Source organism: Sciurus carolinensis, chromosome 2, assembly GCF_902686445.1.
Source record: "Sciurus carolinensis chromosome 2, mSciCar1.2, whole genome shotgun sequence".
NCBI lineage: Eukaryota > Metazoa > Chordata > Mammalia > Rodentia > Sciuridae > Sciurus > Sciurus carolinensis.
In genome coordinates, this window is record NC_062214.1 from 35,224,556 (window position 1) to 35,248,203 (window position 23,648).

Here is a 23,648-nt window from a genome sequence, read left to right on the forward strand (position 1 = left end):
TGTACACTATGTACACACAGGATTCTCAGTAGCATGGTGGTTTGTCAATCCTGACTACATATTAAGATCACCTGGAGAGTTTGAAAATAGATTGCTCCGTGATATCCCTTCTCAGAGATTCTGATTGAATTGATCTAGGGTGTCATCTGAGCATTGGAACTTTTTAAATCCCCCCAGGAGGTTTTTATTTGCCCCTTCATGTTGGAGAACAATAGCATTTTTTAAAAACTTTTCTTCACTAAATGCATTAGGAGAAAGCAGGAATAGCCAGGCCCTTTGCCCACAAGATCAAGTCCAAAGTGCTTTAAGCCCACTCCACGTTAATGATAGTGAATGACAGAGTGAGTTACTGGAGAAGTCAAGTTTATTCACTGAAGTAGTTCCAGTCACGTTGGTTACTTTTCTTAAGTGAATGGAGGTTTGGGTAAAAGCTAATTGTGTAAATCAGTCTTCCATTCCCATCAACGTCCACAATCTCCTCAGAGACACTTCATCATCATTTGGAGCTCTTCTCCCATCAGCTGGGACTCCTGACACTTTTCCAAGACATTTTTTGTGTCCCCACTCTCTGTGTCAAGTACTTAATGATCTGAAACATGCTAGAGTTTAAGCTAGGAGCTTGGCTTTTTAAAGCAACTCTGCAGTGAATTGATTACTAGAGCAAATAGTTTTTCAGTGAGTCTATTAGCTCAACTGCTTATGCAGGTTGGTGAGGAGTGCATTTGTGTGGAGTGAGATTATGTTTGTAGGTCTTGGTTTCTTCAAGAAGAGACATAGCAGAAATGTTATCTAAGGCAAAAATAAAACTGTCTCCATCAAAGATGAAAATTATGAAGTCCAAGGTGAATGTCCACATTGCTTGTTGTGAAATTTTCGGATTAATCTAAGAATAATTAGATTGGTGTTTTTATTTCCTCACTTCCATGGAAGCAGAATTTGCAAGTGAAACAGAATTTCCCAGATCCTTCCTGGGAGCTTGCTGACTCGGGAAATGTCTTCCTTGTTTTCAACCACAGTGAATCCTTAAATACTGAGGAGCAGGTGGTTTTTTCTTTTGGCTCAGTAAACCTTTCCCCAAAAGAATGAAAGGGTAGAAAGAATTGGGTCCAACGAAGTCCTCATCTCTAAAGAAAAACAAGATAATAGTCTGTGGAAGAAGTAAATACTGAGGAACTATATTAAAGGATTTGCCCTAGTTAAAACCCAATTTCCACTGCTACAAAGAACCCACTGTTTTTAGGGGACCTGGGCTTGTGACGTCCTCATCATGCTTGCATTTTGGCTTCCTTCATGGAGTCAGAGACCCAGGTTTGGAAGAGAATTTACATATCCCTTGATCCAGTGTTTCATTCCATAAATGAGTTGTGTCCACCAAACTCCACCAGCTTTTTAGCCTTTCCCTGATTATTGCCAAGAATGGGGACTCATTTCTTCCAAGTCCTCCAATGTAGACTTTGGGAAGATCCCTTAGAAAATTCTTTTTCTGGTCCAAATTTGTCTTTCTATAACTTCCTCCCAATGTCCATGTTTGGTTCCTTGGAGTCTGTTGCTAATTGTCTGTGCCAATTGGGGAATTCTCAGGAATTATTTTAATAGATGTAGTTAAAGTAGGTGAGGTTTGTAGGTCTCCTCTTTTGTGAACATAAGCCTTGGGAAGGAGTCTTCCCTTAATTTAAATGTTTGTTAGAAAGCAGTCACAATACTGGTTGAAAATGTGTTCTGCGAACACAATGAAGTCCTAGTATATTAGTCAGTTTTCTATTGCTATAACAAATGACTGAGATAATAAACTTCGGAAGAGAGAAGTTTTATTTTGGCTCATAGTTTTGAGTCTCTGGTCCATAATCTATTGGCCCCATTGCTTTTGGGCCTGTGATGAAACTGTGCATCGTGCCAGAATCACATGGCAGAAAAGGAAGGCAAAGAAAGAGAAGGGGACCAGGTTCCCACAATCTCCTTCAAGGCCACACCCTCTGTGATCTAAAGACTTCCCACTACCCCATCTCTTAAAATTTCAGCCACTGCCCCCCAGTAGCACCACACTGGGGACCAGGCCTTTCACACAAGGGCCTTTAGAAGACATTCCTGATCCAAACTGTAGCACCAGCTTTCTGTTCTTTGGGACATTCCAATAAGCATTGTGCATAAAAGTGCAGAAGACATGTTTGGGTAACCCTAAGATGGTGGCTGGCGTTGAGCTAAGAGGTGGCGCATAATTAATGTTAACACGGTGTGATCTACCTTTGCCTAATTAGTTAATGTCTCCTTTGTGCTAGTGGTCAACAGATATTCCTCATTCTTTCTTGATTGGTACTGAGGGGCGTGCCTCATTGGTGCTAATCCTAAGCTGATTGACTGCTTTAGGTATATAAGACACACCTATAGGAAGCACCAGGATAACAGGATAAACAATGGTTAAGCAGCACTTCTGAATGATGGCAGAACTGAGAAGTAAAGCCATACCTCTAGATAGCAGAGTGAAGGACGCAGGATGCAGGATGCACCTTTAAGAAGAAGCAGCAGAATTAAGAAGATATAGATCTCTGAGAGTGTAGACTCTCTCTCTTAAACAAAGTCTCTTTCTCTCTTATGCAAAGCCTCTCTCTCTCTCTCTCTCCTCTCAAAGCCTTTCTTCCTCTATGAGCTAGGGAACAAGTGAACAAGCAAGAAAGCAGTACACTAAAGAGAAAGATAGTAGAAGTAGTTCGTTTCCAGTCCACCTCCGATAAATACCCGCGCAATTGTTGCTGCAGGCAGTAACAATATCCGCGTGACTGTTGTCGCGGGCGGCGACATAAAAGGCTTATAAGGCAGACATAATATTCCAGAGGCAGGATTCTGATGAACTTACAGTCAGATAAGAGGAGTGTTTCTCAAAATGTGGTCCCTGAACCAGTAGCATAACATAACCTGAGAATGCTAGCATGCAAATTATTGGGCCTTGCCCCAGAATCACTTGCTGTATCAGCAATCTGATGCAGATTTACAGGCCCTCCAGGTGAAAAACAGTGGGCAAGAGAATCCCCTAACCATGACAGAATAAGGAAACAAGATTAAGCCTTAGGTTAATGAAATAGCTCTAAACTCACTACACATACTCACACATACACACCTGTTTATATTCAGTAGGATATTACTACCTAAAAGTATTTCTAGCCAATTCACATATTTTGAACACTCACAAAAAGTCACCTTAAAATTCATTATGTTAATCAGAAACCTTTCAATAGATCATAAAGGAAATTAAAGCCCTTCGAGGAGCTGTCTCAGGAATATGGGCTCCTCATAAGAATTTTTCAACTACTAATTATCCATCCTAGAAGTGTGTCTTCCTGATTAGGGTCCCCTCAATGTTTACCAACTACCTCCAGGGTACATATTAAAAGAATTTTAAGTTAAATTACAAAAAAATTTAATGAACAACTCAAAGATCTATTCCTTGTGGTAACTTTTGAGTCATGCTCTGCCTTCTTTCTTCACTTATTCCATCAATCTTCTTCATTATAATATGATTTCAAAATCTATCTCATTCCCCTTTTATCTTTGATGGAAATCACTTGTTCAGTGGGCTGCCTGTTCCCCAGGTAAAGGTACTTTCACGTGCTTAGAGCCCTCACCCTAGGTTTTGCTCAAACCCAGACTCCCCGTTTTCCTAGCTTCCCTTGCATATCTTTGTATTCTCCACGTGGATAGAACATGTAGAAATGTAGGCAAGAATGTGGGATGCATGACCCTACCCCACATATGTAGCAATCAATTCCCAAATATAAAACATCCATCCTGATGATTTACCAAATGGGTTTAGGAGATGATAGATGAAGTCTGTCTTTTAAATTTTAAAAATTGTTTATCTATTTTGATGTATATTAATAAAATACAATGAGCACATAAAACCTCTGATTTTATAGATATTACTACTTAGAATGAGCCTACATTTGAAGGTAAGTCCATTAAACCCAATTTTTCAAAAAATGAAGTAAATTAAATAATATTATATACATTTATGCCTAAATTGTGAAGAAGGCCCAAGAAACTCAGGCTTTGGATAAATCGTTCCCAAGGATAGCATATTCAGGATATGTTGGCCCTGGATATGGGAAATTTCTTCACCAGAAGTCCCTTTTCTAGGAAAATGGAGACATGTTGATCAGCATTATTTACCTGCCATGCTGCTCATCTTGTCTTCAAAAGGAAGTAGAAAATAACAGAAAATTCCAAAAATCAATTAGCTTAGCAACACAAACACCAATGAATTTTATAAATTCCATATAGGTATAATGTTTCCTTTTCATTCAGGAAAATATATTCAATATTAATACCAGTTACCAGAAAAGATCTAAACCAGCAGAAAAAAAGAGTTACAGCTTGGCTAGTAGAAGGATTGACATATGACAAATAGTGACAGCTGTGCGTGACGGTGCATGCCTGTAATCCCAGCTTTCCAGAAGCCGAAGCAGGAAGATCACGAGTTCAAGGGCAGCCTTGGCAAATTTGAGGCCAGGCTGGGAAATACGGTAGAATTCTTTCTCAAAATAAAACACATTTTTAAAGGGGTTTGGGGAAATAGCTCAGTGGTAGAGTCCTTGCCTAGCACAAGATTCTGGGTTCAATTCCCAGCATCAAAAAAAAAAAAAAAGATTGCTTCAAAATAGCAGTAGGAAAAAGCACAGGCCGCACTGGCCTTAACCATATCATTTTTAAACATTTTGAAAACATTCTCAATGAGCACAGGCAGGTCTCTTCCTTTCTAGAGCTTTCTGGAGTTTGCTCTTTCAAGGATACTTTTTAAGCCAGGCATGGTGGCACAGGCCTGTAATCCCAGCAGGTTGGGAGGCTGAGGCAGGAGGATCAAGAGTTCAAAACCAGCCTCAGCAACAGGGAGGCTCTAAGTTGCTCAGTGACACCCTGTCTCTAAATAAAAGACAAAATAGGGCTGGGGGTGTATCTCAGTGTTCGAGTGCCCCGAGTTCAATCCCTGGTACCCCTCCCCATAAAGGATACTTTTTAATAGAAGCCCTAGACTGAGCAATAAGAGGTTCAGCTTCCAGATATCTCTACAGTTTTCAAACAAATTATTTCTTCTCTTTGAGCTTCCCTTCCTCCTATGAAGAATGATGCTCTGATAATCCTCAAGTCCTAGCTATTCCAGGGTATTTTGGATGTGGTGTCTTCAAATTTAAGTAAGGCCAACCAGGATTTACCATATTCTTTGTCATGGCTACAAAATACAAGGATTTTTCTTTTCTTTTTCCACCTTTCTTCTCAATGCAATGATTTATTGATTCCTTCAAGCATCTGATACCTCATCATACTAACAAAATATAACTTACTGTAAGTTGTCTTAGATTGGAATCCTCAGACTTAGGCACTTAAAAGGATTTATGCACAAGTGATTTATTAAGGAAGTGTTCTTAGGAGAATCCAGAATGAGTGGGAGAAGCGAGGCAGAGGAGGAGGGGATGAAGCCAAACAAAGGAGTCATTGCAGAAAGGGTCCCAACCTTGGTGAGATTCTGAGATAGTCTTTGGAATGAATGTGTACTACACCCTGCACTGTTTCTCACCTTGAAGCAAAAGAGCTAGGCTTTTGTACTCCTATACCAGTTCATTCTTAACTGTGGGCCTGCCCTAGAGTGAACATGAACTACCAGGTACTTGCAGCTTTCAGTGATCAGGTAAAGCAGGTTTAGGGTAATCTGAACAAAGAAGGACACAGATACAGAAATGGGAGGATGGTGACAAAGAACCAATTAGGGGGCTTATCACAGCACCAACAACATCTACTACAAAAGACAAAACTGTGAGTGAGTTTGAATACGTAGAGCTTCTTTCTACTGTTGATTTGGTCATATGCCCACAGAAATAGTTTAATTTTTCATAAGAATGGGAAGTTTTTCTGTTGGTTTTGGAGTCTGTCTATTCATGCATCCATCAGTGGAATCATTTTATGTAGGATGTAAAAAGACTTATTTTTATTGCAGCCAAATGGTAGTCCTATTGCCTGCCTTCAAGGAACCGAGCCATGTACCTCAGAATACAAACGTTTCCTCTGGTTCTCTTCTAGGCAAGGTGGAGAGTCTTGAGAATAAAAGGCTTCCTGCTTAGAGTTCATAGAACCATCCTTCCAAAACAGTCATCATTTCACTCTAGTTACTGCCGGGTGAGGCTGCACTAAGAGCAGCATTCAATAAATACTGTTTAAATGGATGAACCAATTGTTGTGGTTTGCTTTGACTATAAAAATCAGGACAAATGAGACAGGGTTCAGTTCCGTCCTTCACTCCCTCCTGGTCAGTTAGTCCACTCTGCTTTGGCACCCAAATAAATAATCAGGAACTGTTGCATAATACAAACCACAACACTAAATCCCCATTTAGCCACATTTGCAAAACAGACAAAAGAAACACTGGCATTTTTGAAAAAGAGAGATTTAGGCATAATCAGTGCTGGTGGTGGCTGGCTGCCCTGTTGCAATCAAAAAATGCCAATGTTGGATGCATTTAAATGCCAGGCCACCCAAGACCCAGCACCTTAAAGAACAGAACCCAAGCCAAAGCTACCTGTCAGCTCTGCTTTTCTTAATTCTGTGCTATCCCAGGAAAGGGCTCGTCAGAGAAGCCTGACTTCCCTTCTCAGAAAAAAAAACAGTTTAGGACTTCATCTATTTATATCCATTTATACAGCACAGATTCCCATGTAGGAATGGTGTGGGGTGGGATGATCTGGAAAGTAAATAAGCCAACCAAGAAAGGGATTGGGCTTCTAATGATGCTCAGTGATTGCCCTCAGAGACCGTAAGGGAGAAGGTGATATTTTCATGTGCTGGTTGAAGTACCTGTCACTTGAAATGGTTCTTTAGCCAAATTCTCCTATATGAAATGGTATTCACAGGGCTGGGACATAGCTCAGTTGGTAGAGTACTTGCCTCATATGCACAAGGTCCTGGGTTCAAAGACCAGCCAGAAATGTATTTGTGGTGTTTAATCTAAAATACTATGTCATCATGTTGAAAAGAACATACTAGGGAGAAAAAGAGGCCACCACTACACTCCCAGAGGCCCTCAGCTAAATGCTGGGGAACCACACACTTGTGTTTCTAGATGGTTTTATCATAGAGTTACCAAAATATCTCATTGGATACTTTTCAAAGATTGTCAGCCCTAAGTCATGCTACTCATGGATTCCCAGTTCCCAGGAACATAAGAAGAACCTATTGTTGAAAATGCAAATTCTAGCCGTACCTTCACAGATCTCTCCACAGGTGGTATAACTGGAAATCTGAATTTTTAACAGGCAACAGAAAAAGGCTTGGAGGCAAGGAAATCTCAGACTGTACTACGAAAAATCCTGCTGTGAACAGTTATGATTTATCCATTACTAAATTATTTGTATAAAATGGATGCTAGACAGTAAATCAATTCATTCATGAGCCAATGTATTTCTCATATTTGAAATGTAATCTTTTGATTTAAATAAGAAATTGATTATGACCATATTGCTCAGTATGAAAGAGAAGTAGTTTGAATTTCATGCACAAAAATGTTCAAAATACAGTATCAGAGAGCCAAGGCCAGCCCACACTTTTAAAAATTTACAGTCATGGCCATTTTGGGAGCCAGGAGATAGGGATTTAGTTGTATGATAAGAGTGCTTGCCTAGCATATGTGAGTCCCTGGGTTCAATCCCTAGTACCAAAAAGAAAGAAAGAAAGGGTCGCTTTTAATGATAGATATATAAACAGAACCTTGCTACATGTTATTTGGCAAAAGTACTCTTTGCTTGATTCTTAGTTTAGCATTAAGACATGAACTTCATTATTTTCTGAGGAATAATAAATTATCAGAACCACACACAGTCTCTAACATTCAAAATCCAGTGTTTTCTTCCTCTGTTGTAAACAAAATTTTTATCTTCCATAGACTGTTATTTGGAGAAAATAGGAAGTATCAGGGGTGTGTGTGTGTGTGTGTTTTCCTGAAAACCATCTTTGCTTAACTTTCTGAGTGAAAGAATTTATCTCATGGATATTAGCCTGTTTTTCTACCCTGAGAGGACAGGCACTACTAGGAGACTCATGGCCCCATAAGTTTTCAGTCCACTTGGGAAGCAAATGATAATGGAGGTCTGCAGAACTTGTATACTGAAGAAATTAAAATAATGATGCCCTGATTTGGTTGTTATGCATTGTATACATGTATATCAGCTATACCCCATAAATATATACAATTATTATATGCCAATTAAAAAACAAATCAGTAAAATTAAATAAAAATGATGCACAGTGCTAGGGTGGAAACACAGGTAGAGAGGTGGATGGAAATAACAAATGAAATTTTAAACTCTACAGGAGTAAATAACATGCTATATTTCCAAACCTATAGAAAACAGCCATAATAACACCTAGAGGACAACTTATAACAGTAATTATACTACACCCAAAACAAGAAAAAATGAAAGATAAATGATCCACTTGTCAATTTGAAAAAATATAAAAAGAAAAACAACAACACATCTTGGGAAGAAAGGAGAAATAACATAAAAATAAAGACAAAAAAAATTAGAGATTAAGAACATAATAGAGATGACAATTAATATTTAAAGCTAAGTATATGGACTCAGATACACGTGTCAAATCACTCTGCATTATTTTCCAACATGTGAATGAAACTAAAAATAAATAGTCTGCAGTTTTTAACTGACAGACAAAATATCCACACAACTCACTTTGAGAATAAATATTCTTTGAAAAAAAACTTAGTAGTTCAAACTTGCGATCTTAAAGTTAGCTTAGTGTCAACAGTTACCTGTAAGCCTCATTTCCTCATCTACAAAGTGGTCATGATAATAATACACACATCCTGTGTCATTTTAAGTTTTGTATAATGTTATATATAAGAAAAGCACTTAAAGCAGTGTCTAGAAAAGAGTATGCCTTCATAAATGTTAGTTAACATGATTTTTATTAATATGTAAGGGGGGCTGTCTGACTTGGTTTATAAAGTTCCTTCATTCTTCTTTGTTTCATTCATTCATTCTTTTGTTTTCATGAACTTTTGAAATTGAAGGTACACTTCCTCAGAAAGCAGGTAGAGTCTCTACTCTAGAAAAAGGAGCTTCATTTAAATGATTACCTGTAGGTTTCAGTTCTCTGTTATTCAGGCAATAGGTGTTGACTTACATAGATTTGTTGATTTAGTTTATTAATTAAAAGAGGAAACATAGAAGGAAATAAACTGACACTCAAGATACACCCTCCTTATACCTTCCCTAAGATGTTCTTGCCCTATGGTGCTTGGACTAATAGAATGTCCCAAGTTGGGTGGTCTCTATCCATCTTGTATATCAAAAAAGACTCACACATCACTATCCAAACTCACCTTGTCTTTCTGGGCCCAACCTCAGGCTCTGTAGTGAGAAGCAGTTTTACCCAAAGAAAATTCATTTTCATATTTTTACTCTACACATCATTTCTTATTTTAAAACGTGTTCTGAGAAACACCACAAGAAGTTCCATAACAAGGAGATCATACAAGAAAAATAAAAACAACAACAACCTTTCGCTCTATCTGTTGATAGGAAATGTGTAATGCTCCAGTGATATTAAAGATTGATAAGGAGGTTTAAGGATGTCTGTTTAGCTTTTGCTTTTTTGTTGTTGTTGTTGGAGATCCACAAATATTTCTTGCATAGAGCCAGGTAGTAAATATTTTCAGCTTTGTGGGCCATATGATTGCTGCCATGGCAACATGAAAGGAGCCATTGATAGGGGGTAAGCAAAGGAATGAGTGTATGCTTCTGCTCCACTCAAACTTTATTTACAGACCCTGATATTTGGGTTACATATGGTGTTCACCTGTTACAAAGCTTCTTAATCTCTGATTATTCTTTAACTGTTTAAAAAGATAGAAACCATCCTCAGTTCAAGTCCAATATAAAAATAGGAAGCAAACTAGATTTGACCCATAGGTCCTAATTGCCCCAAAGCCCCGGGTTTATTTAGGCCACTGTTTCCCTGCTCTTTATACCTGTGGAATCAACTCCTGACTCCACTTAGTGATACTTCTTAACATTCCAGGAGAGATTAAATGATTCAAGGTTGGTGAGCTTTGTGTGGCTGTGACCAAAATACTTGACCAGAACAATTTAGAAGGAAAGAAAGTTTACTTTGGCACACAGTTTCAGAGGTTTGGTTCGTTGTAGGCCAACTCCATTGCAAGATAAGGCCAAACACAAGGCAGAAGGGCATGGCAAAGGGCAGCCACTTAGCTCATGGTGACCAGGAAGTGGAGAGAGAAATGGGAAAGGACCCCAAGGAAGATGCACCCTTCCAGGGCACTCCCTCAGTGACCCACCTCCTCTAGTCACACCCCACCTGCCTACAGTTAGTCCCATTCAAACTAGGATGGACTGATTAGATTACAGCTCTCACAATCATTTCACCTCTAAATATTCCTGCATTAACACAGCAGCTTTTGGGGGGCACCATAACAGTATGCGGTAGATCAGAACTGCTCTAAATATAGTCCATGAACCAACAGCATCGACATCACCTGGACACTTAATAGAAACACAGAAACTGAGGTCAAATCAGAATCCTGAGGGTGGAACCCCAGAGTCTGCCTTAACAATTTTTCTGATGGTTCTGATGCTTTTGGAGTTTTAGAATCATAGTCCTAAACTGTAACTTGAAAAGTGCTGATTCGGGAACATTTAAGAAAATATTGTCAGAATATAGTGTTCATTCAGTCACTTATTTAACAAGTCAATTAACAGGAATGAACAGTTACTAAGAGCCAGACTCTTCACTATGCACTGGTGATTTGAGATAATCAATGAGATTCTGTTGGGCTTTTAATGGACTGGGACATTATCTTACATCAGAGCTCCAGGCAATTGTTTCCAGTGGCTCTGCTTCCTGTCTCCCTCACTTACCAAGCAGGTTTTGCTGGTTGGGACCACACCACCAGCTCAGACCACACATGGGATGGTTGTTTAACATGGTAATAGGCGCAAAGTGTCCCCAGTCACCCTGATATCAACTGTCCTTTCATTATTAACATTCTTTCAGCTGCTGAAGTGATGTTAATGAGAACTGTCATGCTTGCCTCTTAGAATGCTAACAAGCATGGATTTGGGGTTATAGGGACAACTTATCAAGCACCAGCAATAAACATCCCAACAGGCGATTTGGAGGTGTGCTCAGTGCCCACTCTCGGACCTATCACATTAGGAGGGCAGACGTTACTTTTTAGCTTTGAAATACCATGTGTTTGAGATCTTTTAGATTCATCAAATCACAGATAGAATCCTACATTTTAGAGTGAGACAAAGGTGTGGGAGCTCCTGGGGGTACATGAAAGTGAAGCAAACAAGGGTGTGTAGGGTATACACCACATGTCTTCTCTGCCGACATGCCACCTGCCCATCAGCCAGGCCCAGACAGGTTGCCATCAGCGTGGAGCCAGGGGACCCTACAACTGTTCTTCTCATGCTAAGAATAGCAACTTTGAGAGGAGATTGCCAAGGAAACACCTGAGACTTGAGTGTGAGTGTGTGTGTGTGTGTGTGTGTGTGTGTGTGTGAAAAGAGCGAAGCAGAGAGAACAGAATTCACAAATATCCATAGCAAATAAGCCCAGAAGGGTGGGCGATGGCAGTAGTCCTACAGGTCTAAAAGCATGTGGACCCTTTCTAACAAACTGGCCTGTTAAAAGGAAAGATCAGGTGCTGGCCTAGGCTGAAGGAGGATATTCCCTCAAGAAACCAAGCAGCAAATCATAAGGATGGAGAACAGGGCCAGAAGGTGCTTTTGTTTGTCTCCATGTGGTAATCCTGGGAGAGGTACTGCTTGGAGACTGGAGACGCCACACTCTGGTGGTTTCCCTGGTTTCAGGCTTCTAGGGTGCTCAGCACTACAGCAACATGCCTCCTGCTCAGCCATTAGGAAAATAAAGCTTATTAACAGACTGGATTTGTTCCACTCTCAGCGAAGGGCATGGTGTTATCCTGAATAAGTAAGACTTTCTGAATATTAAACCCCCACATCCTTACAAAGATGATCAGAACTTCATATAATTTATTCCCTTCAACAAGTCTGTGAGATTGGGATTGTTTGCCCTGTTGAGGAAACTTAAGACTCAGAGAGAGTGATGAACTTGCCTACAGTCACCCAGCTTCTGAGTGCCAGAGCCAATGATTCAACTCGGTCTTTTAAGTAACAAAGCCCCTATTCACTTCACTGAGCTCTGATTCATAATCTACCCAATGGTCCACCATTTTATTCTGGAGGCTAGATCTTCCATCACTCAGAAACACTGAAATTTTACTTCCACTCAGCTTAAGGTTCAAGAGTGACTTGGAATAAATTCTTTCCCATTTCTTTTTTTTTTAGGTTCCTAATTTTAGGGACCTGCATTTAAGTAAAATACAAAGCACTTACAGCTCTATCTCATTTTATGAGCATACATTCTGGTGACCAGGAGAAGCACTTGAAAATTAGCAGGCTCATGATATGATGCCCTATCAATTTTTTAACTGATTCTCCATAAAACTAACATGATCTTGCTAACTTGTTTTTAATGCTGGTAATAGAACGCATCCCTGAAACTTCTTTTCTTCTTCTTTTGCTATGATTTTTGTATTTGACACTTTGTCCAAGAATCACACGGTAGAAAAGAACTGTGAAATCTATTATCTCCAAATAAGTTTCACTTTAGGATTCCTCCAGTCTAACAACACTAAGTAGCAAGACCTGCTTCACAAGAGTGAAAAATGTGAAAAGATTCTAATACCTTGTACTAAATTAAAATTCCAGAATTCAATCTTAGAAGTGGAGAAATCAGTAGAATAGTGAAACTGGAAAACGGATTGCCAAGCCCCCCTCCCCCAGATTTATCTTAAAGACCAGTCCCTGTGAGTTTGGGTTTCCTTGCCTCTCAGTGGGTGTATTTCTGATATTCTGACAAAGAGTTTTTATTTTATTTTTGCATAAAGTTATTCTCATACAAATAATAGTAGCATGGTAATGCCCCAAGGCCCCAGATCTAATGTCTTCTCCAGCTTTAGTTTTCAATAGGGCAAACACAAATGTGCTTTTTAGTTAGGAAGTCATGCAAATATGCAAAGCTCCTATTCCATGGTAAGTGTCTTCAAGCTTTCAACCAGCTGCTATAACAAAACAAAATAAAACCCTCACATGTCCAGTGATGCAGCATAAGAGAAGTGTCTTGTTCACCTATATAAGAGCTTAGGTGTTCTGTTCAGCAGTCAACTTTCCTTCCCTACAGGAATTTGGAGAACCCGAGTTCCCTCTGTCTCATGTTCAGTTGTCCTCTGGGGTTCAGTTTTTGCTGGCACAAGAGAGGGGGAGTGAACTGCCCTAGTCTGACAGGGACATACTTCACTTCCACTACAATCCATGCACCATCTCTAGCCACATGACACCACCTCCTTGCAATGAGGACTGGAAGTGTAATTCTTGACTAGACAACCATTTCCCCAAGGCCATGCTCTTCCATGCAAGAGGGAGGACAAATTCCAATACACAGTTGACCGTCTCTGCCACAAGAGAAGAGCCCATGCCTTCAACAACTGTGCTTCCTTGGGTGCTTTATACCCATCCCTCTGATGGCGATATATGGGTATGTAACTTCTTAAGCAGACCTGTTGTGCCTCTAGGGCCACCCATGGAACCAGGTATGTCCCCCAGTGCCATTACTGTCAAACCAAATTATCTGATTTCCTTCTTTCACTTCTGTTTTTCCCAGTTAGACTCTAGTTCCATGAAGGTAGTAAATCTGCCTGTCTTGTTCATCACCATATCCCTAGTACCTAACACTGTCCTGCCATATGGGGATTCACCAAATACTTGAGAAGAAGGAAAGGATGGGAGAAGGAAAAGATGGAAGGAGAGAAGTTTGCTCTTAGAGGGATCTCAGTTCTTCTGACTGTAATTTGCACCATATGGAATTTCAAAAGAGTAGCCAAGAAATGAGCTGGTCACATTTTAGGGCCTAGGATCCATTTCTCTTTGGAATGATAATGTCTCATCCACACACAAATCCTCTTGACAACCTCTGTAACAATTGAAAGAGATTTAAAAAAAACTATTTCTCTTTTAAATGCCTCTAAATGCAAAGAAATACTATTTAACAATAAAAAGCAGTCATTATTAATACATGCTATAATCTGGATGAATCTCAAAATAATTATGATAGCATATACTATAACTATATAGTATAGTCTATGTGATTTATTTTATATGAAATTCTAGGAAGTACAGACTATAGGAAGTAGAATGGCAGTTTTGTTGACACAGGAATGGAATGGGGTAGGGAGCAGTGGGTGGATAGGATTACAATGAGTACAGGGAAAACAGGAAGTGATAGCTATGCTCATTTTCTTGATGTGGTCATAATTGCCTGGGTTTTTATATATGCCAAAACTTCTTAATCATGCACTTCAAAATATGTGGAATTCGCTGTATGCCAATTACTTATCAATAAATCTGTTACAATAAAAATAAATAAATGTGACAGTGAAAGTGTTGCAACCCAGAAACACACCCCTCCACCCCAATCATTCCCAGCCCTTACATGGTTTGTGTCTTTGAAGACATATCATATGCAGACAGGTACCTATTGCCATGGTAGAATTGGCAAGCATGCATTCATGGTACCTACTGGAGAAACTGGCATAATTCTGTTGACTCCCCCCAAAGAGTGTGATGTGCCTTCCATCTAAGAAGATGATTGACACTAGTCATCTAAGAATGACAGCCACTTAGATCTTTGCCCACATCTGCACATACTTCTGCAAGCTCTCATATTTTCAAATCTGCTTCTTCCCAGGTTCTGCAGACAAACCCATCACTGACCCCCCAACCCAGGCGCCCAGCCACCCCTCACCGCTACCATGGCTGAAGACGCAGACATGCGCAATGAACTGGAGGAGATGCAGCGGAGGGCTGACCAGTTGGCTGATGAGGTGAGGAATAGAGACCTGGGAGGGGGTGCAAAAGACAGGGGGAGAAGCTTCCTCTACTAATTTTTTTTAAAAAATGATGTCAATTTCCTCTATACCCAAGGCCTTTGCTGACTGAAATGGGTTGATTATAAAATTTATGTACTAATTGATGTCTAGGCCCTAATTTTCAGTTTATAGAAATCTTAAGAAGTCAAAGTCCTCTAAGAAAAGTATTGTCTATGGGTGTCTCACAGGCACTGGTGTGCTGGACTTGGCTTAATTCTGAGAACTGGTGGTTGGGAATTTTCCAGTTGATTGCTCAACACAAAGCTATTATATTGAATTATATAATCTAAGAGTTATTAAGATTATGTTAAAATCAAAGGTAATAAACACTCAAAACTCATCACTTCCTAATTATTTTAACCACATTTTACTACTATTGACATCTACTGTATCTTGGGATGGAATTCTGTATGATGTTGTGTTACTGCGGATCTTCCCAGCTTTGTGTTCAGTACTATCACATTGTAGCTAGAAATCAGACAGGGCAAGAATAATTATACCAAAAAATCTACAAACATTAAAAATCCTGGCTTTATTTGTTGTGTTGTTAATTACTTAAAGTTAAGAAAGTGGAGAAAATGTTAATAATGCTGATTAAACTTAAAAGTTTGTTTATTAAAAATGAGGGAAATCATACAGTATTTGAAAACTATGATTCTCTTCAGCAAGGACATCACTTTATTGACCAATGAGTAAAGTTCCAACATACATTTTCATTATTTCATTTTCCTCTTATTCATTAACATAGATGAAAATATCCAACCAACATTCATGTTAGGACCACACTAGTTCATGACATAGTTAGCTAAAGTTACAAGAGTTCCAAAATCAACAAAATCTTTCTGAGAGGATTGATTATCTATATAAAATTTACAATATGACCAAATTATATTGTTATATTGTGTGCACATATGAATATGTAACATGGAATCCCACTATTATGTACAACTACAATGCACCAATAAAACTATGGAAAAAAAGAGATCTACAATAGCATTGCATATTTTATTGTCTGCAAATTCTGTGCTACTCATCCTTTATATTAGCGGAATAATAAATTTGAATACATGCATACATATTCATATATTTTATCCAGAGAGGTACTACTTCAAAGAGCAACCTACTTGTCTCTTCTAAGAAAGTTAACATCCTTCAGGTTCCTGCAGAATCTTGTCCAAAATAATTCTGTCACTTAAAAGCAGGGTTTAGAGAAATCACACTGGTTCTTGAATTCTGGTAACGTTAAAGAAGCTAAGAAAAAAGGGCAACACTGTGCCTGAGGGACAAGCACTGAGCTCAGACTTTCCATTGCATTTTTTCTTATCTCAGAATGAAGATAATTATTATAGCTGTCTCCTATAGGCTAGTTATTTCAAACATGCTTGATTTTTTTCACCCTAAGGCAACAGCTTAATTTGTATTGATAACAACTTCCAATTGTGTTTCTAGGAGCTTTCTAAGAAACTTGATGCTATATTCATCTCAATTCATGAAAAATTATGTTTGTGTTTAAAATTCAATATTCTTAGCCCAGGGAGGCCAAATTAGTCCTCTGAGTATTTGAGATAATTTTTCATGCATCCTGAGCATGCAAAATTATCTTTTCCAGATTACTTTGTCTTTGATATCAAGATCGGCTTCATATGGCTTTGATTTTATGAAGATTAAGCTTTCATGTAATTGCTTTAGGGAATCTGATCATGTAGAAAGCCCGATAGGAAAGAGATTGAAAATGGAAAGACATTTTTTGTGTTTTAGTTGAAAATATAAAATAATATGTGACAGGGACCCTTTTGTATTTCTCAAGTGAAGAAAATATTTCTGACTTTTCAAGATCTCTAGTTCCTACACTTACACGGTGTTTATGTTTTTTTTTCTGTCTTAGTCGCTGGAAAGCACCCGTCGTATGCTGCAACTGGTGGAAGAGGTAAGGAGTGACTGTATTTTAAAATAAAGAAACTAATCCCTATGTAGACATGTTCTTTTCCTAGCCCCTACTGACATTCCCTTGGCCATGATCCTATTGATATCAGGGTTAATACAGCCTACCAGGAAACCACATAATGAAAGAGATGCGATATTCAAGTTGTCAAATTGCCTTCAAGGTGAATTCATCCTCCCTCCCAACCCAGCCCACCTTTATAGTCTAGGATGCAGCGAAATATAGTATTTCCAAGCTAATGCTCCCAAGAAATCAGAAAAGATTGAAGTCACTTTAAGAAAATCAGAACAATTTTTTTAAGGAATGATCTACATCAAAATCTTCATTTGTAATGATTTTGATGCTTATACATCACTTCTAATCTTGAAATTCTGTTCTGACTTTAGTGATACTTATGACTTTTAAAATATGTATCTATATAGGTATATCATTCTCAGAAACTGCTATATTTAGAGTCAGGCACTAAAATCTATGAAAAAATAAGAAAAACTTTAACAAAGAGAAAAATCAAGGCCAATAATATAAATATAAAAGCTCTTTTATATTCCTGACTCTGGATTGTACATCCATTTGCGAGACATAGTTAATGAATCCCAAACTATTTTTAAATGGGTAAAATAGGGCAGATAGCAGTAATGGAATCAAAAGGGCATTTGTAATAAACCTCACTCATTCCAATTTGGTAGAGCAGCAGTCAACCAGGAAGAATAAATGGATTAATTGAACTTGCCCATTGGGAGAGATGAAGCGGGAAAAGAATGAGTTGGACTATATTTATCTTAACCTAATAAAACAAGCCTAATAGTTTTTATTCAGCGAGATGCTGTTTCAGCTGTGCTTTGAATACAGCTGCTTATCAATGTATAAATTCATGTGTGATTATCATTTTTAAAGATCTTGAGCTTTCTGTAGCAGAATGATTAAATGAGCCTATCCACCTCATGCTACTGTCAATTGAATGTGCAATGACATAAAGGGAAAAAAGATAAATTTTACAAAGACTAAAAGGAAAGGCGACTGCCTCTCACGCTAGTGTTGACGTCCTCCCTTATTTCTGTTGCTCCAGATTCTCACCTAGAGAAGATGTAAATTGCCACAGCAGGAATGGGGGGAAGGTGGCATGATGAGCTCCCCCAAATTAAAAAATAAAATCTGTTATTTCAAAAATGACTCTTTGAGCCTGCAATGTAGTACAAATTACCCACTCCCAGAAAGGCAGCCCAGCAAGGGAAAGCAGCCTTCCATCTCTAAATGAGAAATGTTTCTATACTGTGTTCTGGGAACCCTGTTCATGCAGAAATACTTGAAGAGCAAGAAGGAGACAGATATTCTAAATCTAGGAATGCTGGCAGGTGTCTCAATATGGCTTTATTCTCCCCCACCTTCTCATGAGCAAAGAATGAAAGGAGGACACATTAATAACATTCCTACATGGGCTCTGACGTGAACCTGCATAGTACCCTGAAGTTCACTGACATAATTATCTTATTGTATACTATTACACTATCATCATAATATACTATTTGACCTTGGACCACAGCCTCCAGTCTTATTTCTCATTTTTGTTTTTGCATATGCACAGGTGATGTGCATTTCTAAGTACCAGGACTGTCCCTAATTTGCCTGCCTGTGCAGTGTTGAAATGCTGCCCAGATGGTGAAAAGTGGTGGAGCAAGTGCCACCAACTTGAACTGACCCCTCATCCTTCAGAATCTTAGGGACATGAACACTTCTTTCTCTTATCATCTCAAATCGCAAGCAGTGTCAGCTAGTCTCAAAAAATCAGTGTCTGCTCTAAATTATTCTAAGAAACAAACAAAAAAAAATCTCCAAAGTTCTATTGATTGAAGTAGGATTCTCATATTATATGTTTTTGTTTCTCCCAAAGTGTTTCTCGATCAAGCATGAAGTTGCATCTTAGAACAAGGAGCAAAACAGATGGAAGCAATCTCCTACCTCTAATAAATAAGAGGAGGCTATTAGACTTTCCATCCTTAGGAAATTGTGAGCAAGGCATTATTAGAATTGATTGATTTGCTCTTACTTCCTCCTGGGTTATTTTATATTTATGGTCCAAAACCCCTCATATCTAGGGCATTGGCTATTCAGATGATATTCTGCTTTTCAATCAAAAAAGGAAATTCTCTTTAAAGAGAATCAGCATTAAATATTCATCAAGGGCAGAAATAATTTGGAAAATCTGAGCTTTGAAATACCAGGATCTTACCCATGATCCCAAAGTTCATCAGTGCTATATAATTTGAATCGAACTCCTTATTGAAATTCAGTCTCAAAGACAGGAAAGGTTACTAAAATTGTGAAACCTCCCTAGGGCAAACAATTCCACTTTCAGTGGAATATACAACTTAGCACCATCCCTAATAGACTCCAGGGTATAGCATTGTGGCAGGTGGGAACAAGCTTTTTAATAGAAGCCATCAGCATTTCAAGGATGATATAAAGTTACCCAGAGATCCATGGAGAAGTTCAGAGAAGCTGAATGCTGTAGACAGTCAAAAAGGTTAAAAATCCTATAGCACCTCGTTCCAAGCCTGCACTTGGGAACTCGCATTTGCTGGATACATTTCAATGAATATTTATTGAATGCCTAGCTCTGCTGATAGGAGGGAAGGTAAATATTGATATCTTTCAGGGAAAAACAGAGGCAAATAACTCCAAATGCAAGGTCATACCTGCCTGGAAAGTACAAAAGAGGAAATATTTGACTCTAGTAGGAGAATCATGAAGGTATTCTCAAGGAGAGACATTTGATTCTGGGACCCAAATAAAGTTAACTCTGCTAATGCTAAGTGCAGGAAATGAAGGCTACATATTAATGCCTTGGGCTATGAAAACTAGGCCCAAGAAAAGCCACACTGCTTTAGGGCAAGCAGATTCGAAGGCACCACACAGCTTCCGTGGAGTAATTATTGAACCACTAGCCTGTCATGAATGTTTTAGCATCTTTTCTTTTTATGACAACTGATCTTTCAGAACACTCTGGCCATGAGAAGGGAATAAGCATTCTAAAAGCCGTGCTTGTGTTATGCCAGACTCTGCGTTAGAAGACATTCAGGTTGGACAGTTATTTTCAAATATGCAGATATGGGATCTTTTGGGACTCCAGAGAGTCCCTGGAGTATCTCAGCTTTAAGTTAAATATATTGGGCTTTGGGGATAGCATTTTAAAATGACAAAAGGAAGATTTGGAAGTGTTCTATAAACATTGTCTTAGTTCATCTGTAAAAATAAATAATAAAAACAGCAAAATAAAAATACAGAAATAATTTTTTAAAAAAGAAAATCCTTTCTAACTCCAACTTCCCCCATTTTTATGTAGGCTATTTTCCCAGCAATCTCAGAAACCAAGAACTGAGCTAAGGTAAAAATAGAGCCACCTCTTCTCACTCCTAGCTATTAAAACCAAATATTCTTTAAGGAATAAGAGAAAGTAATATTCTGTCTCCCTGAAGTATTGCCCCCATCCCTGCCTTAGTCTCTAAGTTTATAGTTTTTTAAAAGAACACCCAGTTATTTTGATTGAAGTCATCAGCAAAACAGTGGAACCAAATGTAAGTTCTAACATTTACTGAGAACCTACAATGTGTCAGGTCTGGATCACTATCATTATTTAACATGTACGATCTAATTTAATCTTTGTAGCCACAATTTTTACTACTTCACCCCCATTTTACCATGGAGGAATGTGAGGTATAGAGTTAAGTAATTTGCTCAAGACACACAGTTATAAATAGTAGAAATAGATTTAAAACCCAGGACTATCTGATTCCAGAACACTTAATTTCCCTTCCACCAGCACCTCCTACTGTATTTATTTTTTCTTTGGGAATTCTACAATGGGCAGAAAGGATCTAATGAAACAGAGCAACTCATTCTTAACGGATTGAGATTCTGCTCAAATTAAATCCTGCATTTTAATGTATTCCTTCCTGAACTTAGCACAGCCTCCCATTGAGTTGAACTAACTTTTAGAGGGCTTTGCCTTCTGTTGTTCATTTTATCTTCCTAAAGACTGTGGGAAGTAAGGGAGCTTTTGCTGTCCCCATTTAACTGCTAGGAAAGTGGGGACACTGAACAGTTGACTTGCAAAGACAGGCCTAGAATTTAGAATTTCTGACTCTCTGATTGATTCCATTTCTGCTCACCAACTGAGAAGCACAGTTGAGAAGCCATGCATTTGTCTTCCCTTTGCCTTTAGTACCTGGGTAGAGTAGAGGTCAAGTAAACATTTATGGAACAGAGAAATGAATGAGTAAATAAACAAAATAATGAATGAATTAAACAATAAATGAACGGAGGAGGCTGAGTGCAATGGCACATGCCTCTAATCCAAGCTACTTGGGAGGCTGAGACGGAGGATTGCAAGTTCAAGGTCAGCCTGAGCTTGCTAAATAAATATAAAAGGAAAAGGACTGGGAGTGTAGCTTATTGGTAGAATACCCTTGGGTTCAATCCCCTGTACCACAAAACAAGCAAGTGAGTAAATAAACAAATGGAGGAATGAATAAGCAAGGAACCAAATGAACCAACCAACCATCCACACAGTCTTACTGCATCTCACCCTGATCTTCAGTAGAGAAAAATACCTGATAGGTCACAGAACTCTTCCAGTCTCGCAGCTGCTTGTGGATGAGCTAAGAGCATACCCCAGCTTTCCTAATCTCAGATCAGTGCTCTCTGCTCCTGTTCTACCAAATCGGAGAGACTTTCAACACTCTTGCTTCTTCATATTAGTTCTATGAATCATTCTAGTGCAGAAACACTCAGCACCAAATTAAACAAATGTGAAATAATACTTGCAGGGCTCTATATAAAATAAATGGGTCTAACAGACTATTAAAATGTATGAATAAATAAGGACTGATCTGACCACATTAAAATCACTAAACTTTTTCCCACCTACCGTCACCAGTAGAATGGAGCAGAGACCTCAGGCAAGCCTTGATTGTGTCCACGAGGAGCAAATGTTCTCTGAGATGCCTCTGTCCTCAACAGAACCTTCACTGCCACATCTGTATGCCTGAGGAAGCCATCTGCTTTTTGTAATTTTGTCTCATAAGCAATGGCTATAATATGCAGAAAAGGGGCAAAGAAGTCATTAAAATTCAGGCTGTTATAGACAGAAGTTCCTTTATAACACATTTAAGGAAAAGACTGAAATGTCTTTCGTATTTTGGAATCTTGCTACTCAGTATGTGTCCAGCTTGTTAGAAATGCAGAATGTCAGACTCTATCCCAGGGCTACTGAATCAGAATCTGAATTTTAACAAGACAATTCATGTTCAGGGGATCCATGTGCATGTTCAAGTTTGAGAAGTAGTGGTCTAGAAGCTTCTGATGGTAGAAGGTAATGATGATATATTTAGTTGGCCTATATATTCCTCTATAGATGCATTTTATGAATGTATTTATCTTATGAAGACTTCCTGTAATGCTAACTATACATCAAGCTCTGTTCTAGCACCTTCCACATTTTAATTTATTGAATTCACATAAGAACTCAGTGAGGTATAAACTCATTATTGCTGTATTACAAATGAGAGAACTGAGGCACAGTATAGTTAGGATACTTGTCCAAAGTCCTGCATCTAGGAAATGAATCACCAGGATTCAAGCCCAGAATCTGATCCAGAATCTGTGCTCTCAGTGACTCTCCTGAGTCACCCTGGGTCATCACTCTCCCTACAATACCCTGACTTGGCCACAAGAGCCTGTCAAAATGTGCTCAAAAACAACATAGGTTTTCATGACCTGGGGCGTTAACTGCACACATTCTCTAAAATGATGAGTTTATAATGGCTCACGGTGATTATTTTCAGTGTTTTGTTTGACTTTTGAGAAGCACAACTGGAATTTAATTTTCAGCTCCCACTAACTTCTCTCTTTCTTTCTTAGTTCTTAAGTAAGTCAATTTATTCTGTGGGTTTCCATGAGCTTTCCTTGAAAAACCAATTAATCCAAACTGTAGGCAATGCCATTTTATATTCATTAAGTCACCCTATAAAATGGAAAGTCTTTACTTAAATGGTTAGAATTCCTAGAAACAGTGATCCCTAAGTATGAGAAATGCATGTATCTTTGTTCCTTCTCCCCTGCCCACTAACTCCCACTCCCCTTATCCCAATAATGCAGGTGGTGTTGGTTTCTTTGGTTAATAAGGAATGAGAGGAGAAGTGCCTTTTAAAGACTTCTTCTTAACAAAGGAACTGCAGTAAGCTTGGACAGGAGTTTTTTCCCACACATTATCATGTGCAGAATTTTAGATTTTAGAATAAAGAGCCCTTATTTCTGATCTTGTTCCCTTTTCTAAATCTTGCAGAACTTCTCTCCAGAGAAAAAAAATAGGCGAATTAGTTTCCTTCTGAGCTGTATTTCCATGTTTGTGAAGCCACACTCTCCTCGAATAAACCTATACATCTCACCCTCTAAGATTCTTATGCACCTTCCCCCTGGCCAGAGGAGAAAATTCTGGATTTTGAATCTAGAATTTTGAAAAAATCTAGAGAATTTTGAAAGATTTGCTTTCTGTGGTTGGTATTAGGACAACCATAGGTGTTTTTATTTTTCAGGCATAAAATTACATTATAATTTCAAGTATGTGTATTCCAATACATGCTTCATGTGTTGGAAACCCCCTCCTGAAGTCTACCCGTGGTG

General features: G+C 38.6%; 1 protein-coding gene across 2 annotated transcripts in view; it reads left to right on the top strand.

Annotated features, from left to right (window-relative positions):
- The window catches only part of Snap25 (synaptosome associated protein 25), an 85,454-nt gene that overhangs the window by 39,442 nt on the left and 22,364 nt on the right, over positions 1-23,648 (top strand). For both annotated transcript variants that reach the window (XM_047538766.1, XM_047538767.1), the window contains exons 2-3: positions 14,848-14,983; positions 16,914-16,955. In XM_047538766.1, coding sequence (XP_047394722.1) covers positions 14,912-14,983; positions 16,914-16,955 — 114 coding nt within the window. In that variant the 5' untranslated portion in view covers positions 14,848-14,911. The remainder of the gene's footprint in view (positions 1-14,847; positions 14,984-16,913; positions 16,956-23,648) is intronic.